This window comes from Astatotilapia calliptera, chromosome 18, assembly GCF_964374335.1.
Source record: "Astatotilapia calliptera chromosome 18, fAstCal68.1, whole genome shotgun sequence".
NCBI classification, from domain to species: Eukaryota; Metazoa; Chordata; class Actinopteri; order Cichliformes; family Cichlidae; genus Astatotilapia; species Astatotilapia calliptera.
The window spans coordinates 4,867,142-4,895,112 of record NC_137439.1 but is presented as its reverse complement, the minus strand read 5'-3'; the positions used below and the strand labels follow the sequence as shown (position 1 = coordinate 4,895,112).

General features: G+C 41.5%; 2 protein-coding genes and 6 non-coding genes across 10 annotated transcripts; all 8 read left to right on the top strand.

Annotated features, from left to right (window-relative positions):
* Positions 1-203: 203 nt before the first annotated feature.
* Positions 204-7,589, top strand: LOC145419245 (uncharacterized). Of its 3 annotated transcripts, none has more exons than XM_026149278.2 (3): positions 204-746; positions 3,348-3,534; positions 5,673-7,589. In XM_026149278.2, the coding sequence occupies exons 2-3, from the start codon at positions 3,363-3,365 to the stop codon at positions 6,851-6,853; spliced, it is 1,353 nt and encodes a 450-aa protein (XP_026005063.1). In that variant the 5' UTR covers positions 204-746; positions 3,348-3,362; the 3' UTR covers positions 6,854-7,589. The 3 variants fall into 3 exon arrangements, with proteins under 3 accessions (XP_026005063.1, XP_026005059.1, XP_026005058.1); XM_026149274.2 differs by having other exon boundaries at positions 207-473; positions 3,348-3,600; XM_026149273.2 differs by having other exon boundaries at positions 209-746; positions 3,348-3,600.
* A 3,425-nt stretch (positions 7,590-11,014) lies between these two features.
* Positions 11,015-13,738, top strand: LOC113010252 (tripartite motif-containing protein 16-like). Its single transcript, XM_026149248.2, has one exon. It carries the CDS (start codon positions 11,130-11,132, stop codon positions 12,780-12,782), a length of 1,653 nt encoding a protein of 550 aa, XP_026005033.2. The 5' UTR covers positions 11,015-11,129; the 3' UTR covers positions 12,783-13,738.
* Positions 13,739-19,134: 5,396 nt separating this feature from the next.
* LOC113011448 (U1 spliceosomal RNA) lies at positions 19,135-19,298 on the top strand. The gene has a single exon (XR_003270555.1). It is a non-coding gene; the product is annotated as a U1 spliceosomal RNA (small nuclear RNA).
* Positions 19,299-21,695: 2,397 nt separating this feature from the next.
* Positions 21,696-21,859, top strand: LOC145422145 (U1 spliceosomal RNA). The gene has a single exon (XR_013903543.1). It is a non-coding gene; the product is annotated as a U1 spliceosomal RNA (small nuclear RNA).
* An 857-nt stretch (positions 21,860-22,716) lies between these two features.
* Positions 22,717-22,880, top strand: LOC145422138 (U1 spliceosomal RNA). Its single transcript, XR_013903536.1, has one exon. It is a non-coding gene; the product is annotated as a U1 spliceosomal RNA (small nuclear RNA).
* An 858-nt stretch (positions 22,881-23,738) lies between these two features.
* Positions 23,739-23,902, top strand: LOC113011441 (U1 spliceosomal RNA). Its single transcript, XR_003270549.1, has one exon. It is a non-coding gene; the product is annotated as a U1 spliceosomal RNA (small nuclear RNA).
* An 859-nt stretch (positions 23,903-24,761) lies between these two features.
* LOC113011440 (U1 spliceosomal RNA) lies at positions 24,762-24,925 on the top strand. The gene has a single exon (XR_003270548.2). It is a non-coding gene; the product is annotated as a U1 spliceosomal RNA (small nuclear RNA).
* Positions 24,926-27,471: 2,546 nt separating this feature from the next.
* LOC145422147 (U1 spliceosomal RNA) lies at positions 27,472-27,627 on the top strand. Its single transcript, XR_013903545.1, has one exon. It is a non-coding gene; the product is annotated as a U1 spliceosomal RNA (small nuclear RNA).
* The last annotated feature ends 344 nt before the right edge of the window (positions 27,628-27,971 follow it).

Genomic DNA, 27,971 nt, shown 5'->3' with positions numbered 1-27,971 from the left:
CAAACTGACTCACTGTGTCACACACAGATATTTAAACCTCTCTTTATTGATGATGTATAAGCTGCTGAAGGCTCAGTGAAGTTTTTTATATCTTTTTCTGCTAAGTTAACTGAAGTCTGATGATGCACAACACACGAGGGCGCCGTCATCATGCTAACAGGGGTGTAGAGGAGGTTAAAGCACCTCAGCTGAGCTTGTCCACATATTTTTAGGATGATACAACTCTTTGTCACAGCACACTGTGTCCCATCAAAGTAATTTAGTTTGAAGCTGCATCACATTCCTTCAGCTTCAGCACAGAGTGTTAAAAACAGAACAAACAGCAGGTTCAAAGCACCAGCATGGTCTTTGTTTTTTTCAGTAATGGGTGTCAATTTTCTGCCATCGCTGCTAGGCAACAGGACCAGCGCGACGTAAGAGATATAAAAACGCTGAGTGCGGCCTTCACGGCCTGAAAGGATACAGCTGCTGAGGTGGGTCAAAAGCTTTGTGCAGTTCAAGGACTCTGATGGATGGTGTTTTATGTGCGGTAGACGGTTAGCTTGAAGAGCCTGTTTTGGTGGTATGAGAGAAATATTTCAGTTGTCCGAGCAGCACTGCCTTTAATTCAGTGTCCGAGCGATTAACTGCTGAAAAAATCTGCTCAGAGGCTAAAAACACGATCGTACAGTATGAAGAGGAGATCAGCCTTTAACGCGGACTGCCAGCTATCAGCCGAAGACTCGGGATAAAGTCACAGATAACAGGTATGTGACGCTTACACAGGAGTAAGACGTGTAAGGACCCTGATCGGAGCTCAGTCTGCAGGCTAACAGACAATAATGAAGCAGCAGCTATGAGCTATTTTTTTAAAATAGATATACCAAATAAAGTCGCCACCACCCTCTCTCTCTTTAACAGTAAACTTTTGGCATTAAGCATCCAAGGAGACACAGGGGAAATTTACGTTAGCAGAGGATGGCGTTAGAGATTACGATAGAGGAGGCAGTAAGGGAAAGCAGTTTGCAGGGTGCCCCCAGTTGGATGTCCGCTTCGGCTCTCTGTCTGCCGGTCGGTGGCTACACAAGAGCCCGCTGCCGCCTGTGGCTCTCTTCGCCCAGCAGGCCGGCAGGAATTTTGCTTTCAGAGAGGGGCTTCAAGTCTGGACCAGATAACCAGATGATGATCCCACCACCCTCGCTTATTTTTGTTTTAAATATAAAATGTTAAATAATTAAAATGGTCATACTGGCCAAAATTATGGTAACTGTGACTTCAGCATTAACTTAGACTAAAAAGATCCAAACGAAATCTCAGTCTATTAGATGGCAGCACCCGATTCCCCTTTTTTTTTTATTTACTCTTTTTGCCAACCCTTGGCTAAATGAGAGTCCGCTGCTCCAAGCTTTTAATGTGGAAAACTCAGATAATAGAAAAACGGTCAGAAATCCCACTTGGCAAAAATAAAATACAGAATGTTGTTCAACAGCATCTAAACTTATACACTTATACTACAGTCAGTTTTTAGAAAATAATTTCTTTTGGATTTAAGAAAAGGCATTTCTTCTTTGGCATTTGCGTAGTGCTTCCAGAACGCACTGGAGTGATGTGGCACCATTTGTATGTGAATAAAAATATTCACAAAACAGGAGCTCATCTTAGGTGTCACAGGGAGAGAGGCAGGGTGCAGCCTTCACGAATTGACAATCTGTTGCAGGGGTACACACAGAGAAAGAAACAAACTCTCTTTTTGGAAAATGCTAATGCGGTGGCTACAGGGCTGGCCTTACATTCCTTGTTGACAGTTCATTGGTGGTTGAAACTGAGCTACATTAGGAGGCAGCACACCTGAACAGGTTAGGCTTAGGGCATATGAAACAACCCTGCCAAACCTTCTGTGTACTTACTCCTGCCTTGTACTACATGCCGTTGGATTGATGAACAGAGGATTTGGTTTCTGTCTTTGTTGCATGCATGCATTTACCATATTTTGTTTCTTCACTTTATTATCATAGCACTGAATCTCACATCAAGAATAAATGAGGTTACCCTTTTTTGCCACATTGTGGATGCTGTAGGGATTGTGTGTTGACTGAGACTCAAGTGGATACTAGGATTTATCCAGAGGAGAGCTGCATTATTACTAATGTGCCACTGTATGAACCTGACATGTTAGTGAAGCAGATCCCCATGTATTTGTATGTTAATGAAGTTGCTTTGCCACCTTCATAAATGCATGCATTACTCTTTTTTTGTAAGCTGTAGGTATTTAAGTCAGTATTATATATTTTTATATCTGTATTAACGCACTAATACAGTCCCAAATCTGACAAAAACCCCGAAACACTGCAAACCCATTGCAAGGGCGTAGATTTGGTTTTAGCATTGGTGGGGATGATTCAACCACCGAGCCCTGCCCTGTTTCTTTTTTTTTTCCTTTTTTGTCTTTGCTTCTTGATAAAAAAAAAAGGAGAAATATACTTGCCTACATATGCTATTCTACATACTTTTAAACCATTTAAAATTACAATTCATAGTTTTATATGTGAATTATATAATGTTAAATTACTATTAAACAAATGACTAAGTGAAACTAAAAAGAGCTCCCTGAAAGGCACAACCAATCACATTGGCCATATTTGTCACATGAGGTAGGACTCCAGTAGAGAACGTAATTTAACTGTTTCTGCACCGCTAAGTGAATGAGAGGTTGACAGATCGTTTTTTTCTTTCTATCGGGTTTATTTTTCTTTACTAGAAGAGACCAAATTATTGGTGGGGACAATTCAATAATCGCTGGATATTGGTGGGGACATGTCCCTTCCGTCCATGCCAAATCTACGCCCTTGACCCACTGTCACAGTACCTGGGTTATTGACCCAGTGTTTCGTTCTGGTAGGTCAGGTGTGTGGAGAATGGAGACAGAGGACCAAAATGCTGGACTCATAGATTTATTATTAGGTTGAATGAACTGAACATAAATGACTGAATGAACTAGGAACACACACGAGCAGTTGACAACAACAAGAGTTCAGCACTGTTTAATCAAAACATCAGGATTGACATTACAAGAAATATTTGGGGTTGGCTCTAAACATGCAGGGTGAGGACTGAGTGATGAGTTGCAGGATAGAGCCAAAGTTACTAATAATCTAACTAATCTTAGCTCTTTGAGCCATCTGCCCATGGAAATTACCCACTTGGTGTGATAACATACAAAAGATCACTGCATCACAGGAAACAACAATAAGAATAGCTAATCGGGTAGTGATTCAAGAACTCAATATGTACTGGATTATATTTGTTTAGAGGTGTATTTTCATGTCATCACATTAGTAACCTTTTTCATGTGTGCTTTTGTTCCTCAGACCTCTAATAGCAGCATGAAGTGTAAGGAGGAGGAAGGTCTGGATGACCAGCAGGTCTGGATCCAGCAGGAAAACTCCAGTCTGGACCAGGAGGACCCAGAGGCCCCACGGATAAAAGAGGAACAGGAAGAAATCTCCACCAATCAGGGAGAGGGAGAGCAGCTTAAACTGAAGGAGGAGGCCGAAAGTGAGGATGAACAACTCAAACTCAGTGATGATATGTGGAAACCTGAAATAAACTTACACAGAACAGGTATGCAAACCTGTATCGGTCTTAATAAAAAATGAATTTGAATAATTTAGGATCCTACTCACTGCTCAAATTTACATTTATTTTTAGAGAAACAGGAAGAACCTAAAAATCAGCTGCAATCAGTAGCAATAGTGCATGTGTTTCTTAAACATTTAACATCAACAACATTTCTACTGGTGCAGTGGAAATGATGAAACTGAAGAGTTCACTTCCTTGGAGCTGCGGAGTCACTCTGATTATACAGCCCTTAGAAATGATTTGTTTCCCTCATAAAAATATTTGCTGAGTACAGATAGCACCATAATGTCAAAGGTCACAAATGTTTTGTGAAGCTTTAAAGACTAGTTTCTAATTTTCCAAATGTCACTGAGGGAATGTTCCCTGTTCTTCTTGTTTTTATTCAGCTTCAGTGATAGTGGAGGAAGCAAATATCTAGAAACTGTCTCAAATGTTTTTACCAGTCCCCAAATTACAGAGAACAGATGTATTTTCTTCCCCTGTTCTCCTCTCCATCTCTCACCTGCTGCTGTCTCGTTTTTTTCCTCCTCTTCCTCACACATAGCTGAATTTGTCCTGGTGTTTCATCAGGGGTGGAGAGCCTTCACCTCTCACCTTGTCAGTCTTTTCTGACTCTAGACACCTGCAGAATGAAGTCAACCATGACAGTTAACAACAAAAACAGCAGAGGTTTATCAAATATCTGTTAACTTGCAGGATGAAAACACAGTTTTTAATAGAATTACTCTTTATGTATTTTAAAAACAAAAAAAGGGGAAACAGGACATGTGACCCTGCAGAAATGTTGGGCTTTATTACAAAGGTGACAGACTCAGGTTGTATGATATAAGCATGACAAAACATGGAGGAGGACTTATTATTAGTGGTTTATGCAGGATGAGAGTTCTTTTAACTATAAACCAAGCACAGCATGGTTGGGTCTGTTTCCTCACCACAGCTCATGGGACAGATGTTTGGTCCCTGTGAATACACTTAGCTTAAAGATTGAACTGTCTGCTTGGTTTACTCTAAAACGTTTAAGTACCGTTGGCTTTACATCTACAAACAGACCCAGCTTCGGTAGAAAACTAAACTATCTAACCAAAGCTTGTATGACTCAAGCCAGGTTATGTGGCGATACCAGTAACAATTTTTGATTTGAAGTATTTATTAATGAATTAATTATTCATTTTGAAATATTGATTAGTGTTTTTATTTTACATTTTTATTTTAAATAAACGTATTAAATAATAAATTACTTATGTAATGTTTGAATAAATAAAATAATTTAAAAAAGGAATTTGTAAATTAATTTACAAATGCATAATTTACTGTACAATTTATGCACAGAATTCTTTATTTTGATGAGTGTGGCTCTTGTGGTCCTCCATAATTACTGAAGGGACCAGGTGACACGTGCACCCCCCCCCCCCCCCCCCCCACACACACACACAAAAACTCAGCAGTCATCTGTTATCAGAAAAATAAGAGAACTAAGTAAATTATATCTATATGTGTAGACTTAGAAGAGTCAAATGTTTGACTGAGAGCCTCATTGCTTTTATCTCATTACTTTTTCTTGTTCTTTTAATTATCACGCGCTTGATTTTTACGAGTTTAACATTTCCACTTGCTGTTGACACTAAATCTGTGCCCGTGCAGAGACACAAACCCAACACCAGAAGTTTCATTTTGTTCTGTCATCCATTTAAGTTCTAGAATTACATGTTTTTGCTGTAAGCATAGAAATTCGATTTCAACAGCATCCGGGTCTGGAAAAATATATTGGCTTCATCCTGAGTCTGTGTTGTTAGTTTAGTTAGTTATATATGCATTTTAGTTATTGTTATATTTTAATCCTAGTTTAATATTAGTGAAGTTGTGTTTAGTTCCCTCATTTCTACGTTCATTCAATATTTGTTACTTTCCGTTGGTTCCTATTTTTCTTTGTCAGTTAAAATCTCTGTGTGATTTGGAGTTTGGCTTTCTCACCCTTGATTCATTTAGATCATTGCCTCAACATCATCACATTTTTTAAATTTTCTGACATTTGTTTTGTTTATTTACCGCTTCAGATTTTCCATATCAACATGTCTGTAAGGATGAAGAGGATTTCACAGACCAGCAGATGGATAACAAGGAGAAGAGCCACATTATGAACCAGGAGGATCCAGGGACTCTGCAGATTAAAGAAGAACACGAGGAACTCTACACCAGCAAGGAGGGAGAGCAGCTCGTATTGAAGCAGGAGACTGAAACCTTTCTTGTAACTCTTGGTTATGATGGAGGTGACCACAGTGATTCAGAGCCACACAGTGATCAGCTCCTTTCTCACAGCTCTCCTGAACCAGAGAGTCAAGATCAGGAAAAAAGTAAGCACATCAACTCAGAATCAACTCGATATGCGGAGCTGAATAAGAAGACATATGACACGAATAACAGTAACAGAGTGGAAAATTCTCCATTGTCAGAGACTCAGTGTAAATCTGAAATAAGTAAAAAGTCTGCAAAATGTGAGATTTGTGGAAAATCCTTTCATGATAAATCCAACCTAACGAGACATCTGAGATCACACACAGGTGAGAAACCTTATTCTTGTACCACCTGCGGGAAAGGTTTCAGTAGGAAATCAGGATTGGAGACTCACGTAAGAATCCACACAGATGAGAAGCCATATTGTTGTAACACTTGTGGAAAAAGATGTAGTCAGATGATACATTTGAAAAATCACATTAGAATCCACACAGGTGAGAAACCATATTCTTGTAATACCTGCGGAAAAAGTTTCAGTCAGCTAATTAACCTTAAAACTCACATGAGAATTCACACAGGTGAGAAGCCATATTCTTGTACCATCTGTGGAAAAGAGTTTTGTGCTTTGTCAGCATTCAACAGACATATGCGAATTCACACAGATGATAAGCCACATTGTTGTAGCACCTGTGGGAAAAGATTTAGAGACCAATCGACATTCAAAAAACACATGACAATTCATACAGGTGAGAAGCCTTATTCTTGCATCACCTGTGGAAAAAGATTTGGTCATAAACCAACAATGGAAAGACATCAGAGAAGTCACACAGGTGAGAAACTACATTCTTGTAGTACCTGTGGAAAAGGATTCAGTCAGATGATAAACTTGAAAATTCATATGAGAATTCACACAGGTGAGAAGCCACATTGTTGTAGCACCTGTGGGAAAAGATTCATTCAGATGATACACTTGAAAAGACACATGAGATTTCACACAAGTTGAAAATTTCACATAAAATCTGGAATAGCTGTTAGTTGTAAAAGTGGGTTTATGACAGGGCCAATACAGGCAAGCAGGCAAATTACTCAAAAGGTTGATTCTGTTCATCTGGACGTAGTGTTTTCAGTGGAAGAAACCATCTGTCACTCATCACTACTCCTCAGAGAGTAAAATGAGAATTTTTAAAAATGAGGATGAGAGGAGATATTTATCTCATATTTGGAAAGTTCTTCTGCAGTGGGAATTATTATTATTATTATTATTATTAATAATAATAATAATAATAATAATAACAATAATAATAACAATAACAACAATAATAATGTGTCTGAATAGCATATATAATAAGATATGATATAAAATCCTGGAAAGGTATATGCCTGGACACGGGAGAGAAGAGTCTGCCTGTTAGTTGAAACCAGGATTCTGAAGGAACGATGCGGATTTCTTCCTGATCATGGAAAAGTGGATTGGCTCTTGATTTTCTTGAAGATATTTAAAGATGTGTGGAAGTTTACCAACCAGTCTTGTGGAGTTGAAGGAGACATTTTCACATTTTCCCTTGGAACCCTGTTTTGGATGGAAAAGACTGAGAATATATTTAAAAAATATATCACCATCCTGTCCACTACCCCACGTTTTTCCCAACTATTGTTAGAACATTCCTTGAAAAAGTTGTAGTGTGTTAGTGCTTAAGTCTGTGAATCTCTTGTGTGAAATTAAATATCCTTATGCATTATCTTGCTTCTGGGTCTGTCCTTAGTCCTCTTCGGAAACTGATTATCTCATCGTTAGCCTTACTGGTATTGAGTTGTAAAATTTAGACAAAGTTTCCTTTTTAAAGAATCAATGTTTTGTTGGAGACAAACAGAGGCAGAACTAAACTTAACAAAAAGCGAGCCTTTTATTGTGACTGATTACAAGCATAAACCAAACAAGAAAACCAACTAGACAAGAAACTAATCATAAAGCCTAAAGTGGGAAAATTAACACATGAAAACCTGGAACACTTGGAAATACCTTGAAAACACAGGAACACGAAAGAGGATTAACTGGTGGTCTGACAAAAGGCTGAGGAAGACGGAGACAATATATACACTAAAGGGTGACGAGGAAAGTGGAAACACAAAGGATGAAGTGAAGATTGAGGATGAAACGCAAAGGGGAGGAACGTGGGAGGGCGAGGGAGCCAGAAACATGGAGAGAGACACAAATACGAAAACAAACATGAGACAGAGGGAATAAACATAGACATGACTTGGGAAACATACATAGAGGACATGACAGAATCTCACAAGAGACACAAGGATGAGACAAAGACAAGACAACATAAGTAGAAATACAAAAAACTCAGACATAAAAGATTTGGACTCAAGACCAAACTGTATAAACTTGAACTTAAAACATCTTCATAAAGCTGAATACTGAATACAAAATAAGACTCAAATACTGAGTCAAAGACCTAGTACCCTGATAGTTCGTAATTTTCATGGGCAGATAAATCAAATTTCAAGAGCAGAGATGCTACCCTAAGCACACAATTTAGCCAAGAACCTGTTAAAGATTATTACAGAAGTTGTGATCAGCTTGACCATAGAAAGAAAAAACATATTCTGACATGTTTCATGTTTCTCTTCCTTCGTGAACATAAAGATGAAGTTAGAAAATTCTTTCATTGCTTCAATTCAAAAATGAAGAAAGTTTTTGTGGCAGTAAATGTGTTTGCTTTATGAAAAACATAGTTTTATTTAATTGTGAATCATTGGTTAAATTTAGAAGTTTGAGACTCGAATCTGTGTTTAAGTGAAACATGATATTTTTTAATGTTCTTTGTCATATGCCTCAAATGTAAAACACTTTGGGTTATCTCAGATTTTAAATGTGCTATATTGTAGCAGTTTTGGTGAAGAAGTGAAGAAGACTGGACTCCAAGCTGCTCCTGCTTATCACTGCTATGCTGAAGCATAGACTTGACCCAATAAATGAGCCCCATTTTATTTTAATCTTTACTTGGTCTTAGACTGTTAGACCACTGACACCACTAAGGCTGCAGCTGTAAGGATGAAAACTAAAACTATCTTTCTTCTTTTGCAAAACTCAGCTCTTCTGCTGCTAGTATACAGTATGTATACCAATGTTTGTGATTGGTTAGATGGTGCCAATGCCACCACTCTCATGTGAACATGCAGTGGAAACCCTGGTTTAACTTAGTGATTTGATAACCAGCTTCATGTGAGCACATATCCTCGTGGAAAAAGGGGACGTGAATCCAGATAACAGACAGATATCCTGGGTACATTGAACTTGGAAGTATTTTAGGATTTTCGTAAACTGGAAACTCTTTTCTCTTATCTTTCCCATGGTCCCTTAATGCAGGATCGTTGTTACAGGCTGTGACTGCTGTGAACAAACTGACAGAAAAATATTTAAATGTTTGCTTACTGATGGTCGTCCAGAGTGTGAGCACAGGTTCTGCTTACTGAAAACCCATGATGACTGTTTGCTTTTTGTTGTTGTTATGTTGATGTCTCCAGAGTGACTCTCCTCATGTGATAGTTTGTGTAACTACTGTTGTTTTTAAAGCATATTTTTCATGTCTGCTGACCTACAGTTTATGACTTGTGTCTCTTATCCTATTTGTCACTGTGCTGGAACAACGACACTGCAGAGGATAAAAAAACGGTTGTTTTATGAGTTTTAACTCTGCTGCTCCTCGTCCTGGAATGTGGTAAAGCCTGAAAACACTCCCTCTGCTTTCTGCTCTCTCACAGCTGATCCCTTCCCTTCACACACCTGACAAAAATGAGATCAAATGATGAGAAGGAAACAAAATCAAATGAGAGAGTGAACAAGAAACAAACAGCATAGGTCAGAGTATAGAAACTGTTAAAACCATAAAGAAGTGAAAATACTGCATATATTAAACTCAGTGACTCTGGCAGATAATTACCTGAAAATTGGTACATTCGCTGACTGACATTGGATGACTTTGAAAAACATGGAACCATCAACAACTGCCAATAAAACATTTCACATAAACTTAATGTAGAAAAATAAGGCAAAGGCGAGGAATAAACTTCAACTCCCAAGAGCTGATCCTTATCTCAGAATATTTAAAAAACCTGGTCGCCTTCATTCCTCTTTCTCGTCACAGAAACAAGAATGAAAATTTTAACGCAATTAAACCATTTGGAGTGCAGAATGACTCAAAATCCCTGAAATGTCTCTGTCAACGCATTTCGGGCAGTTTGTCCAAAGTTTGTCCATTCTGCGCTCTAGATGGGTTGATTGCGTTAAAATTTGTAATCTCATTAATCGTGATGAGGGTGTTAATGTTGACAGCCCTAGATTGTTGGTTTGTTTTTATTTTGTTTTATTTTGCGAGCAAGTTATTAGATCCCGCTCCAGCCAGCCAGAGAATCCTCTGCCGTCCCCCCTTTAACGCGTTGAAGTTTACAACCCTACAACAAACATAAAAACTGAAGACATTATGATATAGACTTATAATTTGCACCGATCTGTTTTCTGAATTCTATCACACACATATAAGCGAAAAGTGAGCGCGAGGGCCCTCAGTGAGCCTGCAGGGCACCAAGCAGGCAAGACAGAGCAAAAATGTAAAATGATTTTTAGATAGACTGTATGATTCTAATCGCTGTTCTGTAGTTTGACTAGGTGATTAGACAATGTTTTAAGTCATATTTATTAATATTCAAAACAGATAACTAACATGTAAGCATAGGTTAAAGTAAGGGAACCAATCATTTCAATCATTCTCGAAACCTGTCTTTTCCCATGTACTTCACTAAACAATGACATGACTCACAAAAAATCCACTGACTTGTGTTATAACAGCCAGAAGCACAGTGACCCAAGACATATCAAAGTCCTCAGTAGATCCTACAGAGCTTAAATCCCAAATCACCACAAGTCAGTCAGAACCGAAAAACCCTCCTAGATAAGAGATCCAATTCAATTCACATGTTAGGAGCTAAAAGTTAAAGCTCTTGAGTGTAAAAATTCCTGTTTAAATTCCTGTAAACTGTTTAACTGGGTCATAGTTGTTACTGTATTCAGTAAGTCAAGCATAACACACCATGCCTGTCACAACACGCTCTTTGTCACACTGTTAATACTTCCCCTGTATAAGGGTGGATTGCAAGAAGTAAAAAAGAGCTCAGTTTCCCTTCAGGGCACAGAGGCTGTTTGTCTTCACAGAACGTGAAACCTACGTGACAGTCAGAGAGAAAATAGGGAATTAGCGCAGCAAGAAAATCAAATGGACCCAGAAACCTTCACTTGTTCGATCTGTTTGGATCTACTGAAGGATCCAGTGACTATTCCCTGTGGACACAGCTACTGCATGAACTGTATTACAAAACTCTGGAATGGCGAGAAGGTAAAGAAAATCCAAAGCTGTCCTCAATGTAGGCAGATCTTCACAGTGAGGCCCGTGCTGGTGAAAAATACCATTTTAGCAAATTTAGTGGAGGAGCTGAAGAAGACTGGACTCCAAGCTGCTACTGCTGATCACTGCTATGCTGGACCTGAAGATGTGGCCTGTGGTCTCTGTATTGGAAGAAAACTGAAAGCCCGCAAATCCTGTTTAATCTGTCTGACTTCTTACTGTGAGAAACACCTTAAGCCTCATTATTATTCACCTACATTAAAAGAACACAAGCTGGTGGAGCCCTCCAAGAAGCTCCAGGAGAACATCTGCTCTCGTCATGATGAGGTGATGAAGATGTTCTGCCGTACTGATCAGCAGAGTATCTGTCATCAGTGTTTAATCGATGACCATAAAGGCCACGACACAGTCTCAGCTGCAGCAGAAAGGACTGAGAGGCAGAGAGAGCTGGAGGTGAGTCGACAAAACATCCAGCAGAGAATCCAGGACAGAGAGAAAGATGTGAAGCTGCTTCAACAGGAGGTGGAGGCCATCAATCAGTCTGCTGATCAAACAGTGGAGCACAGTGAGAAGATCTTCACTGAGCTGATCCATCTCATCCAGAAAAGAAGCTCTGATGTGAAGCAGCAGATCAGATCCCAGCAGGAAACTGAAGTGAGTCGAGTCAAAGAGCTTCAGCAGAAGCTGGAGCAGGAGATCACTGAGCTGAAGAGGAAAGATGCTGAGCTGAAGCAGCTCTCACACACAGAGGATCACATCCAGTTTCTACACAACTACCCCTCACTGTCAGCACTCAGTGAGTCTACAGACTCATCCAGCATCAATATCCGTCCTCTGAGCTACTTTGAGGATGTGACAGCAGCTGTGTCAGAGGTCAGAGATAAACTACAGGACATTCTGAGAGAGGAATGGACAAAGATCTCACTGACAGTCACTGAAGTGGATGTTTTACTGTCGGATCCACAAGCAGAGCCAAAGACTAGAGCGGAATTTTTAAAATATTCACGTGAAATCACACTGGATCCAAACACAGCAAACACATATCTGTTATTATCAGAGGAGAACAGAAAAGCAACATCCACAAAGAAACAGTCTTATTCTGATCATCCAGACAGATTCACTGGATGGTGGCAGGTCCTGAGTAGACAAAGTCTGACTGGACGTTGTTACTGGGAGGTGGAGTGGAGAGGTGGAGGAATTATTGTAGCAGCTGCGTACAAGAATATCAGCAGAGTAGAAACTGGATGTTGGTTTGGACATAATGACAAATCTTGGGCATTAGATTGTTTGAAAAATAGTTATACATTTCAGTACAACAACATCCAAACTCGTGTCTCAGGTCCTCGTTCCTCCAGAGTAGGAGTGTACCTGGATCACAGAGCAGGTATTTTGTCCTTCTACAGCGTCTCTGAAACCATGACTCTCCTCCACAGAGTCCAGACCACATTCACTCAGCCGCTCTATGCTGGACTTTGGCTTTGTTATTCTTATGGGGACATTGCTGAGTTTGTTAAACTGAAATAGACTGAATCCTTTCATACTGTTGTGGGATTAAAACAGTATTTTAGTTTCCATTTCTTTTTTTATTTCCATCATTATTGTGGCATTCTGCAATGCACAGAAATCAGTTACACATTACAGGTGGTACCTTGACATGTTCTAAATGTTCTCTTGATGTTTTTGAGGTCTTGTTAGATTGAGCTCTTTACTGTGTCTGTCTAGCCATAAAAACAATCACTTCTTGTGACTCCTGTGAACAAACTGACACGGTGTGGTTTTACAAATGTCTCTTTGCTGATGTTGCTGAAGATGCTGAAAGCTCAGTGAAGTTTTTTTTTTAATGTTTTTCTGAAGGTTAATTTTAAAATTGATGCACAACACAAGAGGGCACCTTCATCCTGCTAACAGGGATGTAGAGGAGGTTAAAACACCTCAGCTCAGTTTGTCCACATTTTTTAGATTCTGACATGTTTTTAGCCTGATAAAACCCTTTATGAGTCGATTGTATTGCAAATCATGGTAAAAAGAATCAAATTGTCATTAGCTAATTAATTTGGAGCTGTATCATGTAATATTATAGAAACATTTCCTTCAAAAACAGAATATTTACTAACTGACCTTTTTCCATGGACTCATGTCTTCCTCATCTTACTGCCACGTTGAAACCACAAACTCCAGAAGATGTACAACAAATTGTGCATCTTCACCACACAGCTTTCTACTGTTTACTTTCATACCCACTAAATAAGAACCAAAAATATAATATAATCAATATGAAAGTATGAATTTTTATGTACCCCTTAAAAGAAAAGAAATCTTATTTGCTTGTTTCTTCATGGTCATAATCCTGGATCCTGAAAGGTTTTGAGTTTTTGGACTTCTAGTGTATCCCTGTTCACTGTACCCTCTGCTAAACACCCCTCCCAAGAGGTTTTGGCCTCTAGTCAAAGGAACATTGTAATAAAGCATATTTCACCCAGTGGGGGTTTAATTTATTCAAGCATAAAATAAATGTCTGTATGCCAAATGCTCAGGAAGAACAAGGAAGTCCACAACCCCAAGCGAGGTAACACAGAATCATTGCCATTTCTATAGCCAGACCAATCCTGCATCATCTCCCAAAAGCCTGTTCTGAGCAAAAACCCTGTATGTTATTGAGGCTGACTTCACACAAGGAGGACCTTTCCTTAAGATTAGTGAGCAAACTAGACACAGTACCTATAAACCTTTAAAAGAGAAGAAGATGAACCTTGTGGCTCACAACTAACCTGAAATTGAGTATGTGGTTTCCTTCCCTTTTTATAGTGAGACGGAGAGGAGCGGAGAGAGAGGGAAATCAGCTGGGACCGACAGCTGTCAGACTGGTGATAAAGACCTGTGTGTGTGTGTGTACCTGTGTATAGTGCATTTCACAGAGTATCATCCTACTTTTCCCTTCTGACTCTTCTATGGTCATCCATTTGCATTTGTACATGACATCAGAAGAGACACCAACACAGACTGAAAACACTGCATCATTAACTCGTAATTTATATTTTACAAATATATAAAATACAGACAGTGTTGAAAAAAGAAAAAAACTAAATGACTGAGACGGATTCTGTTGTACTGGATTAACTTTCAAGATAAGCCCACGATTCCAGATGTTCTGCAAAACCTTTTTGCACAAAATTGCATTTACCTTATTTTACTGAGACAGTGTGCAAAGATGAGATCAACAGCAATGAGCTGTGGGCTGAAACACAACACAGATGTATAACATTGTTAATAAAGTTAATTTGTCTGAAATAAATTGATGACATTTATATGTCCTAGGGCCCATTCAGATGAACATCAAGATTCTCCTCAATTATTTAACTGTTTTTAATATTATTTAACAGAATTCTACTTGTACAAACACAGAAGGGCATTCAATAACAAGAAACCCAAAACTGGATCATCCATTAACTCAAGTTAAGGTAAATATGGTGAGTTGTGAATTTAATGTACACTCGGCCTAGTGTGGAAAAGCTGGAGTGCTGGGCTGCAGCTTGTCAGTCTGGTAACTCAAACAGGCTCTTTTCCACACTGTTCTTATTTATAAAGTGCATTACAAATCCGAACACGACTACTAACAGGTGGATATTTGTGTTTTAATTCAAATAGCCAAACAACATAGAGCCACTTACTCCTAAAGAGAGAGACAGTGAAAGTGAACAGTATATCCTTGGTTTCTTAACATAACACTCATTGTTGCAGACAGGTGTGGCCCAAAAAATGATCCCTTAGACTGATTTTTAGTTTTAGTGTTATTCATTTTCCTCTGAGTTATCCATTCTGCCACTAGTTAGCTAACATAAACTAATCTAAGTCTATTAGCTGCAACTAACAAACCAACAACATGACATTGGATGATGTTCCATACTGACAGAATATGGCACTAAATATGTTTTTAAAACTTTGAGCACTTATTTCTTAATTCCAGCTTCACAGACAGCATTATATCTATATCTGTTTTTGAGATCAGGGCTCAAAGGTTTAAATTAGCATTTTTATGTGTAGTGTTTCATGTCTTCTATAAGTAAAATAAATAAATAAATAAAACCTTGTGCAGATCATAATTCAGAACTCATCAGATTTTTACATTTTCTTTAACATCAAGTAATATAGTAGAATCTTCCTTTAAATGTATGGCTATATTTCAAATCAAACTTTTAACAGCTTAATCAAGATGATTTTATGACCAAAATAATAATCGACTGTCTGACAAAACTGGGACTTAAAATCTGACATAACATCAGATGTACTTACTATGGATCAGCTAATAATCTAATTTGTTGGGACTAAAGTCTTCCTCATTCCTGGTTCTCTTTGTTTGACGAAGTCTATGTGTTGTATTATCTTGATTAACATGTTCAACTCTAGATTTGATGCTTCTTAGTAGTGAATAACGTCCACAACCCAGTCTTTCTCCCTTTTCAGTAAAATCTGCAAATGTTTGAGGGTATCTGTTAACAATGATCTTAGCAACCTCTTCACAAGATGCAACGTTTAGGGTTTCTGCAGTTAACTTGCATGGCCTCCACAACAATTCTAACCATACTTCTCCTGTCCTCTGGATGACCTCTGTCTCCTCTTGTGATTGCATGCGACAGTTGGAGTGGAAATCTTTCCCAAGCTCAAATTTTTTTTCAAATTCAAATTTTATTTGTCACGTACACAGTCATACACAGTACGATATGTAGTGAAATGCTTGGACTGCTCGTGACCTAAAGAGAACAAAAAAGGAAAAGGCTATGAATAAGATAGGAAATAAATATGAAAAATTAAAAAGGGTAAATTTAACTAGGAAGGAATAAAATATAAATTAAGGTTAAAAATGAAATAACTGTACAACACAAATTAGAATGAAGGGTAAATTTGACTGGGAAGAATAAGATAAAGATAAATATATAAATTAAAGTTGAAAATAAAATAACTGTACAACAAAATACACAATACACAATATAGAACTATATAAGAATGTATGAAGGAATCTAAATATAAATAAATATATACACAATAACAGCAGCTGTACAAGTATTAACCGGAAATGAAGAATATAGTGACCAGTGTTGTGCAAAACCAAAGTCCAGAAAGTCCAGTGTGTGTGTAAGAACCATATGTGTGGGTCAGTACTGTGTGGTGGTGTGATTGAGAGACCGTATCGCCTGCGGGAAGAAGCTCCTCCTCAGTCTCTCTGTGTTGGTCTTCAGGGAGCGGAATCGCTTTCCTGACCTCAACAGAGAGAACAGTCTGTTGTTGGGATGGCTGAGGTCCTTCACGATCTTCCTGGCCTTGGTCCAGCACCGCTTGCTGTAGATTGAGTGCAGGTCAGGGAGCTCGGAGCGGATGGTGCGCTCAGCTGACCGCACAACCCTCTGTAGAGCTCGTCTGTCCTGCATGGTGCTGTTCCCGAACCAGGTTAAGATGTTTCCTGCCAGGATGCTCTCTATGGTGCACGAGTAAAAGTTCCTGAGCACCTTGGAGGGCAGTTGGAAGTCTCTCAAGCGTCTGAGGTGGTAGAGACGCTGTCGGGCCTTTTTCACCACGGTGTTGATGTGACAGGACCATGACAGGTCCTGCGTGATGTGAACTCCGAGGTATTTGAAGCTGTCCACTCTCTCCACTGGGCACTCGTTGATGACGGGGGTCTGGTAGTTCCTCTCCTGCTTAGTGCTGAAGTCCACTATCAGCTCCTTTGTCTTACTGACGTTTAGAAGGAGGTTGTTCCTCTGGCACCAGTTCTCCAGATTCCTCCAGAGTAATGGTGTCATTCAAATTCTTTGGTCTGCCATCTAAAAAAAAAAAAGAGAGAGAGAGATCATTGGAAAAGCAACTTTATATAGCTATTTCAACAAATATGTCCTCACTAAAAGATGAACCCTGCAATTAGGATTGAGTACTAACAGAAAGGCAGTTTTGGGGACCTTGTCTGAAGATGAAAATCAATCCCAGGACTGCAAAAGAAATACAAACTCAAGGTCTTGCATTGAAAAGTTGAAAAATACATCGTAAAATACAGTATATTTTACAGTTTGTCACAATTTCCAACCTTAGTCCTACCATTACCAACGAAAGGTTAATGGTGTTAGATTCAGTGTCTACTTTTGCTTCGTGCATTGCACAGCTTCAAAGATCCTGAAATTCCTCTATGATGCTCTGTGTAGTGCTGGTTGGCAAGAGCATTTTAGCCTGCATTTTTAAATGACACAAAGTCAACTGTCTTCTAATAGATTGTTTCCTGTCCTTGTATTATGGCAAATCCCCCAATTTCTTGTTTCCTTGACTGCTGAACTGTCTATTTATGTTTTTGAGAAATATGGCTGGAAAATGATGTTCGGACACTGAAGTATTTAGAGCAACCTTCAAATGGACATAATACTTCCCCCCCCCCCCCCCCCCCCCCCCCCCCCATGTTTGATATGAAATCTGAGAGGGGCACAAAGAGCTGTGAAGTTTTGTGCAGCATACCCACATCCAGGAACTTGACAGCTGAGGTCACCAGTGAACTTATAAAACTCCTCCTCAGTGGTCTCCCTTCTTGTCCTGTGATTCCTAGGCATATGTGAATGAAGGCAGAAAATGTTCTGAAAGTGGCAGGGCAGTTCTCAGTTCCACAAGAAAGCCTATAGTTAGCTACATGTTTGTGGCTTTTAACATGCAAACTGAACAATATAAATTTCCGTGCACTGAAGCCACAAAATTTAGAAATACACACAGTTGCAAAAAGTTCAGTGACCAATTACCTTTCCTAAATGACATATGCAATGCAAAAAATAAGAGTATTGTCAATAGGGACCAATTCCCAGTTTTTACATGATCAAAATTATTCACAAAAGGCTTCAATAAACAGAAAATGTGTGTCGACAAGAGAGCAGTGCACAAAAATGAAAAGATATCTGAGCTTGACGCTTTAATGGGTTTAACATGACTTAGTCAGCACTCCGCACTGTACAGGTAGTACAAGCACACCTGAAAACACTGACCAGCTAACAGCTTTAAGCATTTGGGCGCAAAGATCCATGGCTGTATCCCAATTCAGGGTCTGCAGCCTTAAAGGCCGCATTTTAAGGCCGATTACGTCACCGTGAGGCGACAAAGGCTGTCCCAATTCGAAGGCTGCTCGAAATGCGGCCCTCAAATGCGTCCTTCATTTCCCTGAATTTTAAGGACGTGGCGGTGTAGACTTCGTGGCCCAACATATCCCAGAATGCATAGCGCCTCAGTGGGTGTGGATAATTTTGCCGGAAAAAAAAACGGCGGACGAGGGGCAGCCGAAGAGTAAACTTTAAGTAAGTACTGAATATTATGTCACTTATTTATGTGCAAATGTTTAATAACGAAGAACATGAAAACATTACTGTTGGCCACATGTCGGCAAAGTTATGTGACATTAGTGACGTTTGTACTAACTTGGTTTTAAAGCCTTTACTTTAAAAAAAAAACGCCGTTCAATAGCTGACCTTAATCTTACAGAGAATGATCAAAGCTCATGTAGAAACAAACAAACAAATGAACAAAAGATTTTCTCCTTCAATTCCTTCAAACAATGCTGTATGTAGCGTTTCCAGCTGTTAGTATCATGGTTGCTAGGCAACCTGGGCATCGCAACGGAGGCTAGACCGTCACATTTCACAAGCCTCGCACTTCCGGCCTTAGCGGTCTTTAAGTACGCGGCCCTTGAGGATCGTTGAGGCTGCGTACTTTAAGGCTGCAGACCCTGAATTGGGATACAGCCGATGTGTCTGCTCTTCTCTCGGTGTGCCCTTTGAACTGGCACAAAATGTGTGTTAGGCACCATCAGCCAGAGTGCTGGATGTGGAAAGGGGACCCCTGTCTCCCACGCTGGCAACTCATACTTACCTGGCAGGGGAGATACCATGATCACGAAGGTGTTTCACCCAGGGCGAGGCTCAACCATTGCACTGCGGTTGTGCTGACCCCTGTGAATTCCCCAAATGCGGGAATCTCAACTGCATAATTTGTGGTAGTGGGGGACTGCGTTCGCGCTCTCCCCTCACTCTTGTGTCCAAAAGCAAAGATCCATGGCTGTATCCCAATTCAGGGTCTGCAGCCTTAAAGGCCGCATTTTAAGGCCGATTACGTCACCGTGAGGCGACAAAGGCTGTCCCAATTCGAAGGCTGCTCGAAATGCGGCCCTCAAATGTGTCCTTCATTTCCCTGAATTTTAAGGACGTGGCGGAGTAGACTTCGCGGCCCAACATATCCCAGAAAAGCACAGCACCGACAGAAGTTACAGAGTTATACACACACACATATATATAAATACAGAGACAATATAAATAAAATATACGAAGGGGATAAATAGAATAAATAGGAATAAAAATAAAAATACAAGTGAATTGCACATTTCAAGTATTGAGTCTATTGCACCGTTGACTATTTACAAAAGTATTGCACAAAAGGTATTGCACAGTGAGGTGAAGAGGCACTACAGCTTAGTTGTTCCCCCCTCCTTTGTCCTCCTGTTTCCCCTCCCTCTCCCCTCCAGAGAGGAGTTAAACAGTTTGATGGCGTGTGGGACAAAGGAGTTTTTAAGTCTGTTAGTTCTTGTCTTTGGGAGAAGCAACCTGTCACTGAACAGACTCTTCTGGTTGTTAATGGCCGTGTGCAGAGGATGCCTGGCATTGTCCATAATGTCCATCAGTTTCTTTAATGTCCTTTTCTCTGCCACTGTCACCAGAGTGTCCAGCTTCATGCCGACCACAGAGCTAGCCCTCCTGATCAGTTTCTCCAGCCTGGATGAGTCCTTCTTTGCTGTGCTGCTCCCCCAGCACACCACAGCATAGAAAAGTACTCCAGCAACCACCGACTGGTAAAACATCCTCAGGAGCTTCCTGCAGATGTTAAAAGACCTCAGCCTCCTGAGGAAGTACAGTCGGCTTTGGGCTTTTTTATACAGGTACTCTGTGTTGCATGACCAGTCCAGTTTATTGTCCACCCACAGCCCGAGGTACTTGTACTTGTTGACCACCTCCACCTCCTCCCCCTCTATCTGAACCGGCAGTGGACCTGCTCTAGACCTCCCGAAGTCCACAACCAGTTCCTTAGTCTTTGAGGTGTTGAGTTGCAGGTGGTTTGTGTGACTCCATGCGACAAAGTTCCTCACCAGACTTCTGTACTCCTCTTCCTGATCATCCCAGATACACCCCATGATGGCTGTGTCGTCTGCAAACTTCTGAATGTGGCATAATTCAGAGTTGTAGCAGAAGTCAGAGGTGTACAGGGTGAAGAGAAGAGGGGACAGCACAGTTCCCTGTGGTGCTCCTGTGCTGCTGACCACTGTGTCAGACGTGATGTCCTTCAGCCTGACGTACTGTGGTCTGTCGGTGAGGTAGTCGGAGATCCAAGCCACCAGGCAGGGGTCCACCTCCATCCTGTTCAGTTTTTCTTGAAGCATACAGGGCCGGATGGTATTAAAGGCACTGGAAAAGTCAAGAAACAGGATCCTGACCGTGCCTCTTCCCCCATCCAGGTGTGAGTGGGCTCTGTGTAGGAGGTACAGGATGGCATCCTCCACTCCGACACCCGCCTTGTATGCAAACTGTAGTGGGTCCTGGGCATGTTGTACCTGTGGTCGGAGGAGGTTGAGGAAGAGCCGCTCTAGAGTCTTCATAAGATGTGACGTCAGTGCCACCGGTCGGAAGTCATTCAGCTCACTGGGCCGGTTCTTTTTGGGGACCGGGACGATGCAGGATGTCTTCCATAGGGCGGGCACTCTCCCCAGTCGCAGACCGAGGTTGAAGACTCGTTGCATAGCGCCGCAGTGGGTGTGGATAATTTTGCCGAAAAAAAACGGCGGACGAGGGGCAGCCGAAGAGTAAACTTTAAGTAAGTACTGAATATTATGTCACTTATTTATGTGCAAATGTTTAATAACGAAGAACATGAAAACATTACTGTTGGCCACATGTCGGCAAAGTTATGTGACATTAGTGACGTTTGTACTAACTTGGTTTTAAAGCCTTTACTTTAAAAAAAAATACGCCGTTCAATAGCTGACCTTAATCTTACAGAGAATGATCAAAGCTCATGTAGAAACAAACAAACAAATGAACAAAAGATTTTCTCCTTCAATTCCTTCAAACAATGCTGTATGTAGCGTTTCCAGCTGTTAGTATCATAGTTGCTAGGCAACCTGGGCATCGCAACGGAGGCTAGACCGTCACATTTCACAAGCCTCGCACTTCCGGCCTTAGCGGTCTTTAAGTACGCGGCCCTTGAGGATCGTTGAGGCTGCGTACTTTAAGGCTGCAGACCCTGAATTGGGATACAGCCGATGTGTCTGCTCTTCTCTCGGTGTGCCCTTTGAACTGGCACAAAATGTGTGTTAGGCACCATCAGCCAGAGTGCTGGATGTGGAAAGGGGACCCCTGTCTCCCACGCTGGCAACTCATACTTACCTGGCAGGGGAGATACCATGATCACGAAGGTGGTTCACCCAGGGCGAGGCTCAGCCATTGCACTGCGGTTGTGCTGACCCCTGTGAATTCCCCAAATGCGGGAATCTCAACTGCATAATTTGTGGTAGTGGGGGACTGCGTTCGCGCTCTCCCCTCACTCTTGTGTTCAAAAGCAAAGATCCATGGCTGTATCCCAATTCAGGGTCTGCAGCCTTAAAGGCCGCATTTTAAGGCCGATTACTTCACCGTGAGGCGACAAAGGCTGTCCCAATTCGAAGGCTGCTCGAAATGCGGCCCTCAAATGTGTCCTTCATTTCCCTGAATTTTAAGGACGTGGCGGAGTAGACTTCGCGGCCCAACATATCCCAGAATGCATAGCGCCGCAGTGGGTGTGGATAATTTTGCCGAAAAAAAACGGCGGACGAGGGGCAGCCGAAGAGTAAACTTTAAGTAAGTACTGAATATTATGTCACTTATTTATGTGCAAATGTTTAATAACGAAGAACATGAAAACATTACTGTTGGCCACATGTCGGCAAAGTTATGTGACATTAGTGACGTTTGTACTAACTTGGTTTTAAAGCCTTTACTTTAAAAAAATACGCCGTTCAATAGCTGACCTTAATCTTACAGAGAATGATCAAAGCTCATGTAGAAACAAACAAACAAATGAACAAAAGATTTTCTCCTTCAATTCCTTCAAACAATGCTGTATGTAGCGTTTCCAGCTGTTAGTATCATGGTTGCTAGGCAACCTGGGCATCGCAACGGAGGCTAGACCGTCACATTTCACAAGCCTCGCACTTCCGGGCCTTAGCGGTCTTTAAGTACGCGGCCCTTGAGGATCGTTGAGGCTGCGTACTTTAAGGCTGCAGACCCTGAATTGGGATACAGCCGATGTGTCTGCTCTTCTCTCGGTGTGCCCTTTAAACTGGCACAAAATGTGTGTTAGGCACCATCAGCCAGAGTGCTGGATGTGGAAAGGGGACCCCTGTCTCCCACGCTGGCAACTCATACTTACCTGGCAGGGGAGATACCATGATCACGAAGGTGGTTCACCCAGGGCGAGGCTCAACCATTGCACTGCGGTTGTGCTGACCCCTGTGAATTCCCCAAATGTGGGAATCTCAACTGCATAATTTCTGGTAGTGGGGGACTGCGTTCGCGCTCTCCCCTCACTCTTGTGTTCAAAAGCAAAGATCCATGGCTGTATCCCAATTCAGGGTCTGCAGCCTTAAAGGCCGCATTTTAAGGCCGATTACTTCACCGTGAGGCGACAAAGGCTGTCCCAATTCGAAGGCTGCTCGAAATGCGGCCCTCAAATGCGTCCTTCATTTCCCTGAATTTTAAGGACGTGGCGGTGTAGACTTCGCGGCCCAACATATCCCAGAATGCATAGCGCCGCAGTGGGTGTGGATAATTTTGCCGAAAAAAAACGGCGGACGAGGGGCAGCCGAAGAGTAAACTTTAAGTAAGTACTGAATATTATGTCACTTATTTATGTGCAAATGTTTAATAACGAAGAACATGAAAACATTACTGTTGGCCACATGTCGGCAAAGTTATGTGACATTAGTGACGTTTGTACTAACTTGGTTTTAAAGCCTTTACTTAAAAAAAAAATACGCCGTTCAATAGCTGACCTTAATCTTACAGAGAATGATCAAAGCTCATGTAGAAACAAACAAACAAATGAACAAAAGATTTTCTCCTTCAATTCCTTCAAACAATGCTGTATGTAGCGTTTCCAGCTGTTAGTATCATGGTTGCTAGGCAACCTGGGCATCGCAACGGAGGCTAGACCGTCACATTTCACAAGCCTCGCACTTCCGGCCTTAGCGGTCTTTAAGTACGCGGCCCTTGAGGATCGTTGAGGCTGCGTACTTTAAGGCTGCAGACCCTGAATTGGGATACAGCCGATGTGTCTGCTCTTCTCTCGGTGTGCCCTTTAAACTGGCACAAAATGTGTGTTAGGCACCATCAGCCAGAGTGCTGGATGTGGAAAGGGGACCCCTGTCTCCCACGCTGGCAACTCATACTTACCTGGCAGGGGAGATACCATGATCACGAAGGTGGTTCACCCAGGGCGAGGCTCAACCATTGCACTGCGGTTGTGCTGACCCCTGTGAATTCCCCAAATGCGGGAATCTCAACTGCATAATTTGTGGTAGTGGGGGACTGCGTTCGCGCTCTCCCCTCACTCTTGTGTTCAAAAGCAAAGATCCATGGCTGTATCCCAATTCAGGGTCTGCAGCCTTAAAGGCCGCATTTTAAGGCCGATTACTTCACCGTGAGGCGACAAAGGCTGTCCCAATTCGAAGGCTGCTCGAAATGCGGCCCTCAAATGCGTCCTTCATTTCCCTGAATTTTAAGGACGTGGCGGTGTAGACTTCGCGGCCCAACATATCCCAGAATGCATAGCGCCGCAGTGGGTGTGGATAATTTTGCCGAAAAAAAACGGCGGACGAGGGGCAGCCGAAGAGTAAACTTTAAGTAAGTACTGAATATTATGTCACTTATTTATGTGCAAATGTTTAATAACGAAGAACATGAAAACATTACTGTTGGCCACATGTCGGCAAAGTTATGTGACATTAGTGACGTTTGTACTAACTTGGTTTTAAAGCCTTTACTTTAAAAAAAAATACGCCGTTCAATAGCTGACCTTAATCTTACAGAGAATGATCAAAGCTCATGTAGAAACAAACAAACAAATGAACAAAAGATTTTCTCCTTCAATTCCTTCAAACAATGCTGTATGTAGCGTTTCCAGCTGTTAGTATCATGGTTGCTAGGCAACCTGGGCATCGCAACGGAGGCTAGACCGTCACATTTCACAAGCCTCGCACTTCCGGGCCTTAGCGGTCTTTAAGTACGCGGCCCTTGAGGATCGTTGAGGCTGCGTACTTTAAGGCTGCAGACCCTGAATTGGGATACAGCCGATGTGTCTGCTCTTCTCTCGGTGTGCCCTTTAAACTGGCACAAAATGTGTGTTAGGCACCATCAGCCAGAGTGCTGGATGTGGAAAGGGGACCCCTGTCTCCCACGCTGGTAACTCATACTTACCTGGCAGGGGAGATACCATGATCACAAAGGTGGTTCACCCAGGGCGAGGCTCAACCATTGCACTGCGGTTGTGCTGACCCCTGTGAATTCCCCAAATGCGGGAATCTCAACTGCATAATTTGTGGTAGTGGGGGACTGCGTTCGCGCTCTCCCCTCACTCTTGTGTTCAAAAGCAAAGATCCATGGCTGTATCCCAATTCAGGGTCTGCAGCCTTAAAGGCCGCATTTTAAGGCCGATTACTTCACCGTGAGGCGACAAAGGCTGTCCCAATTCGAAGGCTGCTCGAAATGCGGCCCTCAAATGCGTCCTTCATTTCCCTGAATTTTAAGGATGTGGCGGTGTAGACTTCGCGGCCCAACATATCCCAGAATGCATAGCGCCGCAGTGGGTGTGGATAATTTTGCCGAAAAAAAACGGCGGACGAGGGGCAGCCGAAGAGTAAACTTTAAGTAAGTACTGAATATTATGTCACTTATTTATGTGCAAATGTTTAATAACGAAGAACATGAAAACATTACTGTTGGCCACATGTCGGCAAAGTTATGTGACATTAGTGACGTTTGTACTAACTTGGTTTTAAAGCCTTTACTTTAAAAAAATACGCCGTTCAATAGCTGACCTTAATCTTACAGAGAATGATCAAAGCTCATGTAGAAACAAACAAACAAATGAACAAAAGATTTTCTCCTTCAATTCCTTCAAACAATGCTGTATGTAGCGTTTCCAGCTGTTAGTATCATGGTTGCTAGGCAACCTGGGCATCGCAACGGAGGCTAGACCGTCACATTTCACAAGCCTCGCACTTCCGGGCCTTAGCGGTCTTTAAGTACGCGGCCCTTGAGGATCGTTGAGGCTGCGTACTTTAAGGCTGCAGACCCTGAATTGGGATACAGCCGATGTGTCTGCTCTTCTCTCGGTGTGCCCTTTAAACTGGCACAAAATGTGTGTTAGGCACCATCAGCCAGAGTGCTGGATGTGGAAAGGGGACCCCTGTCTCCCACGCTGGCAACTCATACTTACCTGGCAGGGGAGATACCATGATCACGAAGGTGGTTCACCCAGGGAGTAAGACAGGGATGTCCTTTGTCCCCTATTTTGTTTATATTGGTGATGGAGCCACTGGCATGTGCACTAAGAGCTAATGAGCTAATTAAGGGGCTGATCCCGCCGGGTAGCGGAGGGTTGGAAATAAAATTCTCCATGTATATGGATGATATAACTCTGCTACTTACAGATAATAAGTCGATCGAGGCAAGTTTGGCAGTTTGTGAAGCTTTTACCAAAGCCTCAGGGATGAAAATTAATAAAGAGAAGAGTGAGGTGATTTACTTTAAGTGGCGTGAGATTAAAGAAAAAATGGGATTGCAAGAAAAATCAGAAACGTTGAAAATTTTAGGGGTGGAAATAGGAGAAAATATGAGAATTAAGAATTGGAATTCAAAATTACAAAAAATACAAGGGAAACTGTTGAACTGGAAAGATAGGGAACTCTCCTTTATAGGTAAGGTTCTGGTAATAAAAGCTGAAGTAATAGCTTCTATAGCATTTTTGGCAACGACGTTGCCAATCCCTTATGAAATATTAACTTCATTGAGGAAGGCGATGTTTCATTTCCTTTGGGGAGGTCAACATGAGAGAGCAAAGAGGGAAGTTATGTACAAACCAGTAGGGAAAGGGGGGAGAGCAGTACCAGAATTAGAGTCCAAGTGCAATGCGATGTTTATCACCCCAATTCTTAAGGCATGTTTTAGTGATCCTAAAGATAAACTTTGGCCATACTTTACTAGGTTTTGGGTGGGTCGGAAAGTTTTGCAGGCGTGGGGTGTGCGCCCCCCCCTTAACGTGCCCTTTTCTGAACAATATCCTGTAATCTACAAGGTAGTGTTTAGTTTGCTGAAACGCCTCCAGACTAGGATAACCCTTCAGGAGATAACGCGCGCAACTATAGAGGAGACATTGTTTCCAATAGGTAGCATGTCACCGATAGGAAAATTGCGTGAAACTCATACTAAAATGGCTTGGGGTAATGTAAATAACAAATGCCTGCTAAATCCCCATAAAGACTTAGCGTGGCAAGCCGTTCAAGAATGTTTGCCGACAAGAGCCTTTTTGAAAAAAAGGGAGTGCACGAGGAGTGCCCAATGTCCAAGAAAGAGGTGTGGGGGTGATGAAACGGTTAAACATTTATTTTGGGAATGTTTTTTTGCACAAAAAGTGTGGGGCCTACTAAGACAGTGGTTGAAAGATCTAAGTAAAGAAGAGTTGACATATGAACTTATAATGTATGGGAATTTGGAAAAAACCGGGGAAAAAAGGGAAATGTGTTGGTGGATAATGGTGAATTGTGTTAAAGATGCTCTGTGGAGAGCGAGAAACATCTGTGTATTTAAAAAATATGAAATATCTGAAAGAGTTGTAATCAATAGTATGGTTTGTTTGTTAAAGGATTATATTATGAGAATCCCACTTGGAAATAATGAAGAAGACAAAAGAAAGCTGTGGAAAGTACCAAGGAAGTATTTGAATATTTGTATGTAGGATAATGTGAGAGTATTGTGTGTTTGTTTACTCGACCTTTGTGTTTGTTTTTTTTTCCCCCTTGTGGGTTTCCCCATCTTGGGTTTTGATTTCAGAGTTTTGGCCGTTTATTTGTTTTTATTTCCTTATGAATGAACAGATGTAATTTTGATTATGAACAATAAAACTCTTTGAAAATTGAAAATTGAAAAATTGGTTCACCCAGGGCGAGGCTCAACCATTGCACTGCGGTTGTGCTGACCCCTGTGAATTCCCCAAATGTGGGAATCTCAACTGCATAATTTCTGGTAGTGGGGGACTGCGTTCGCGCTCTCCCCTCACTCTTGTGTTCAAAAGCAAAGATCCATGGCTGTATCCCAATTCAGGGTCTGCAGCCTTAAAGGCCGCATTTTAAGGCCGATTACTTCACCGTGAGGCGACAAAGGCTGTCCCAATTCGAAGGCTGCTCGAAATGCGGCCCTCAAATGCGTCCTTCATTTCCCTGAATTTTAAGGACGTGGCGGTGTAGACTTCGCGGCCCAACATATCCCAGAATGCATAGCGCCGCAGTGGGTGTGGATAATTTTGCCGAAAAAAAACGGCGGACGAGGGGCAGCCGAAGAGTAAACTTTAAGTAAGTACTGAATATTATGTCACTTATTTATGTGCAAATGTTTAATAACG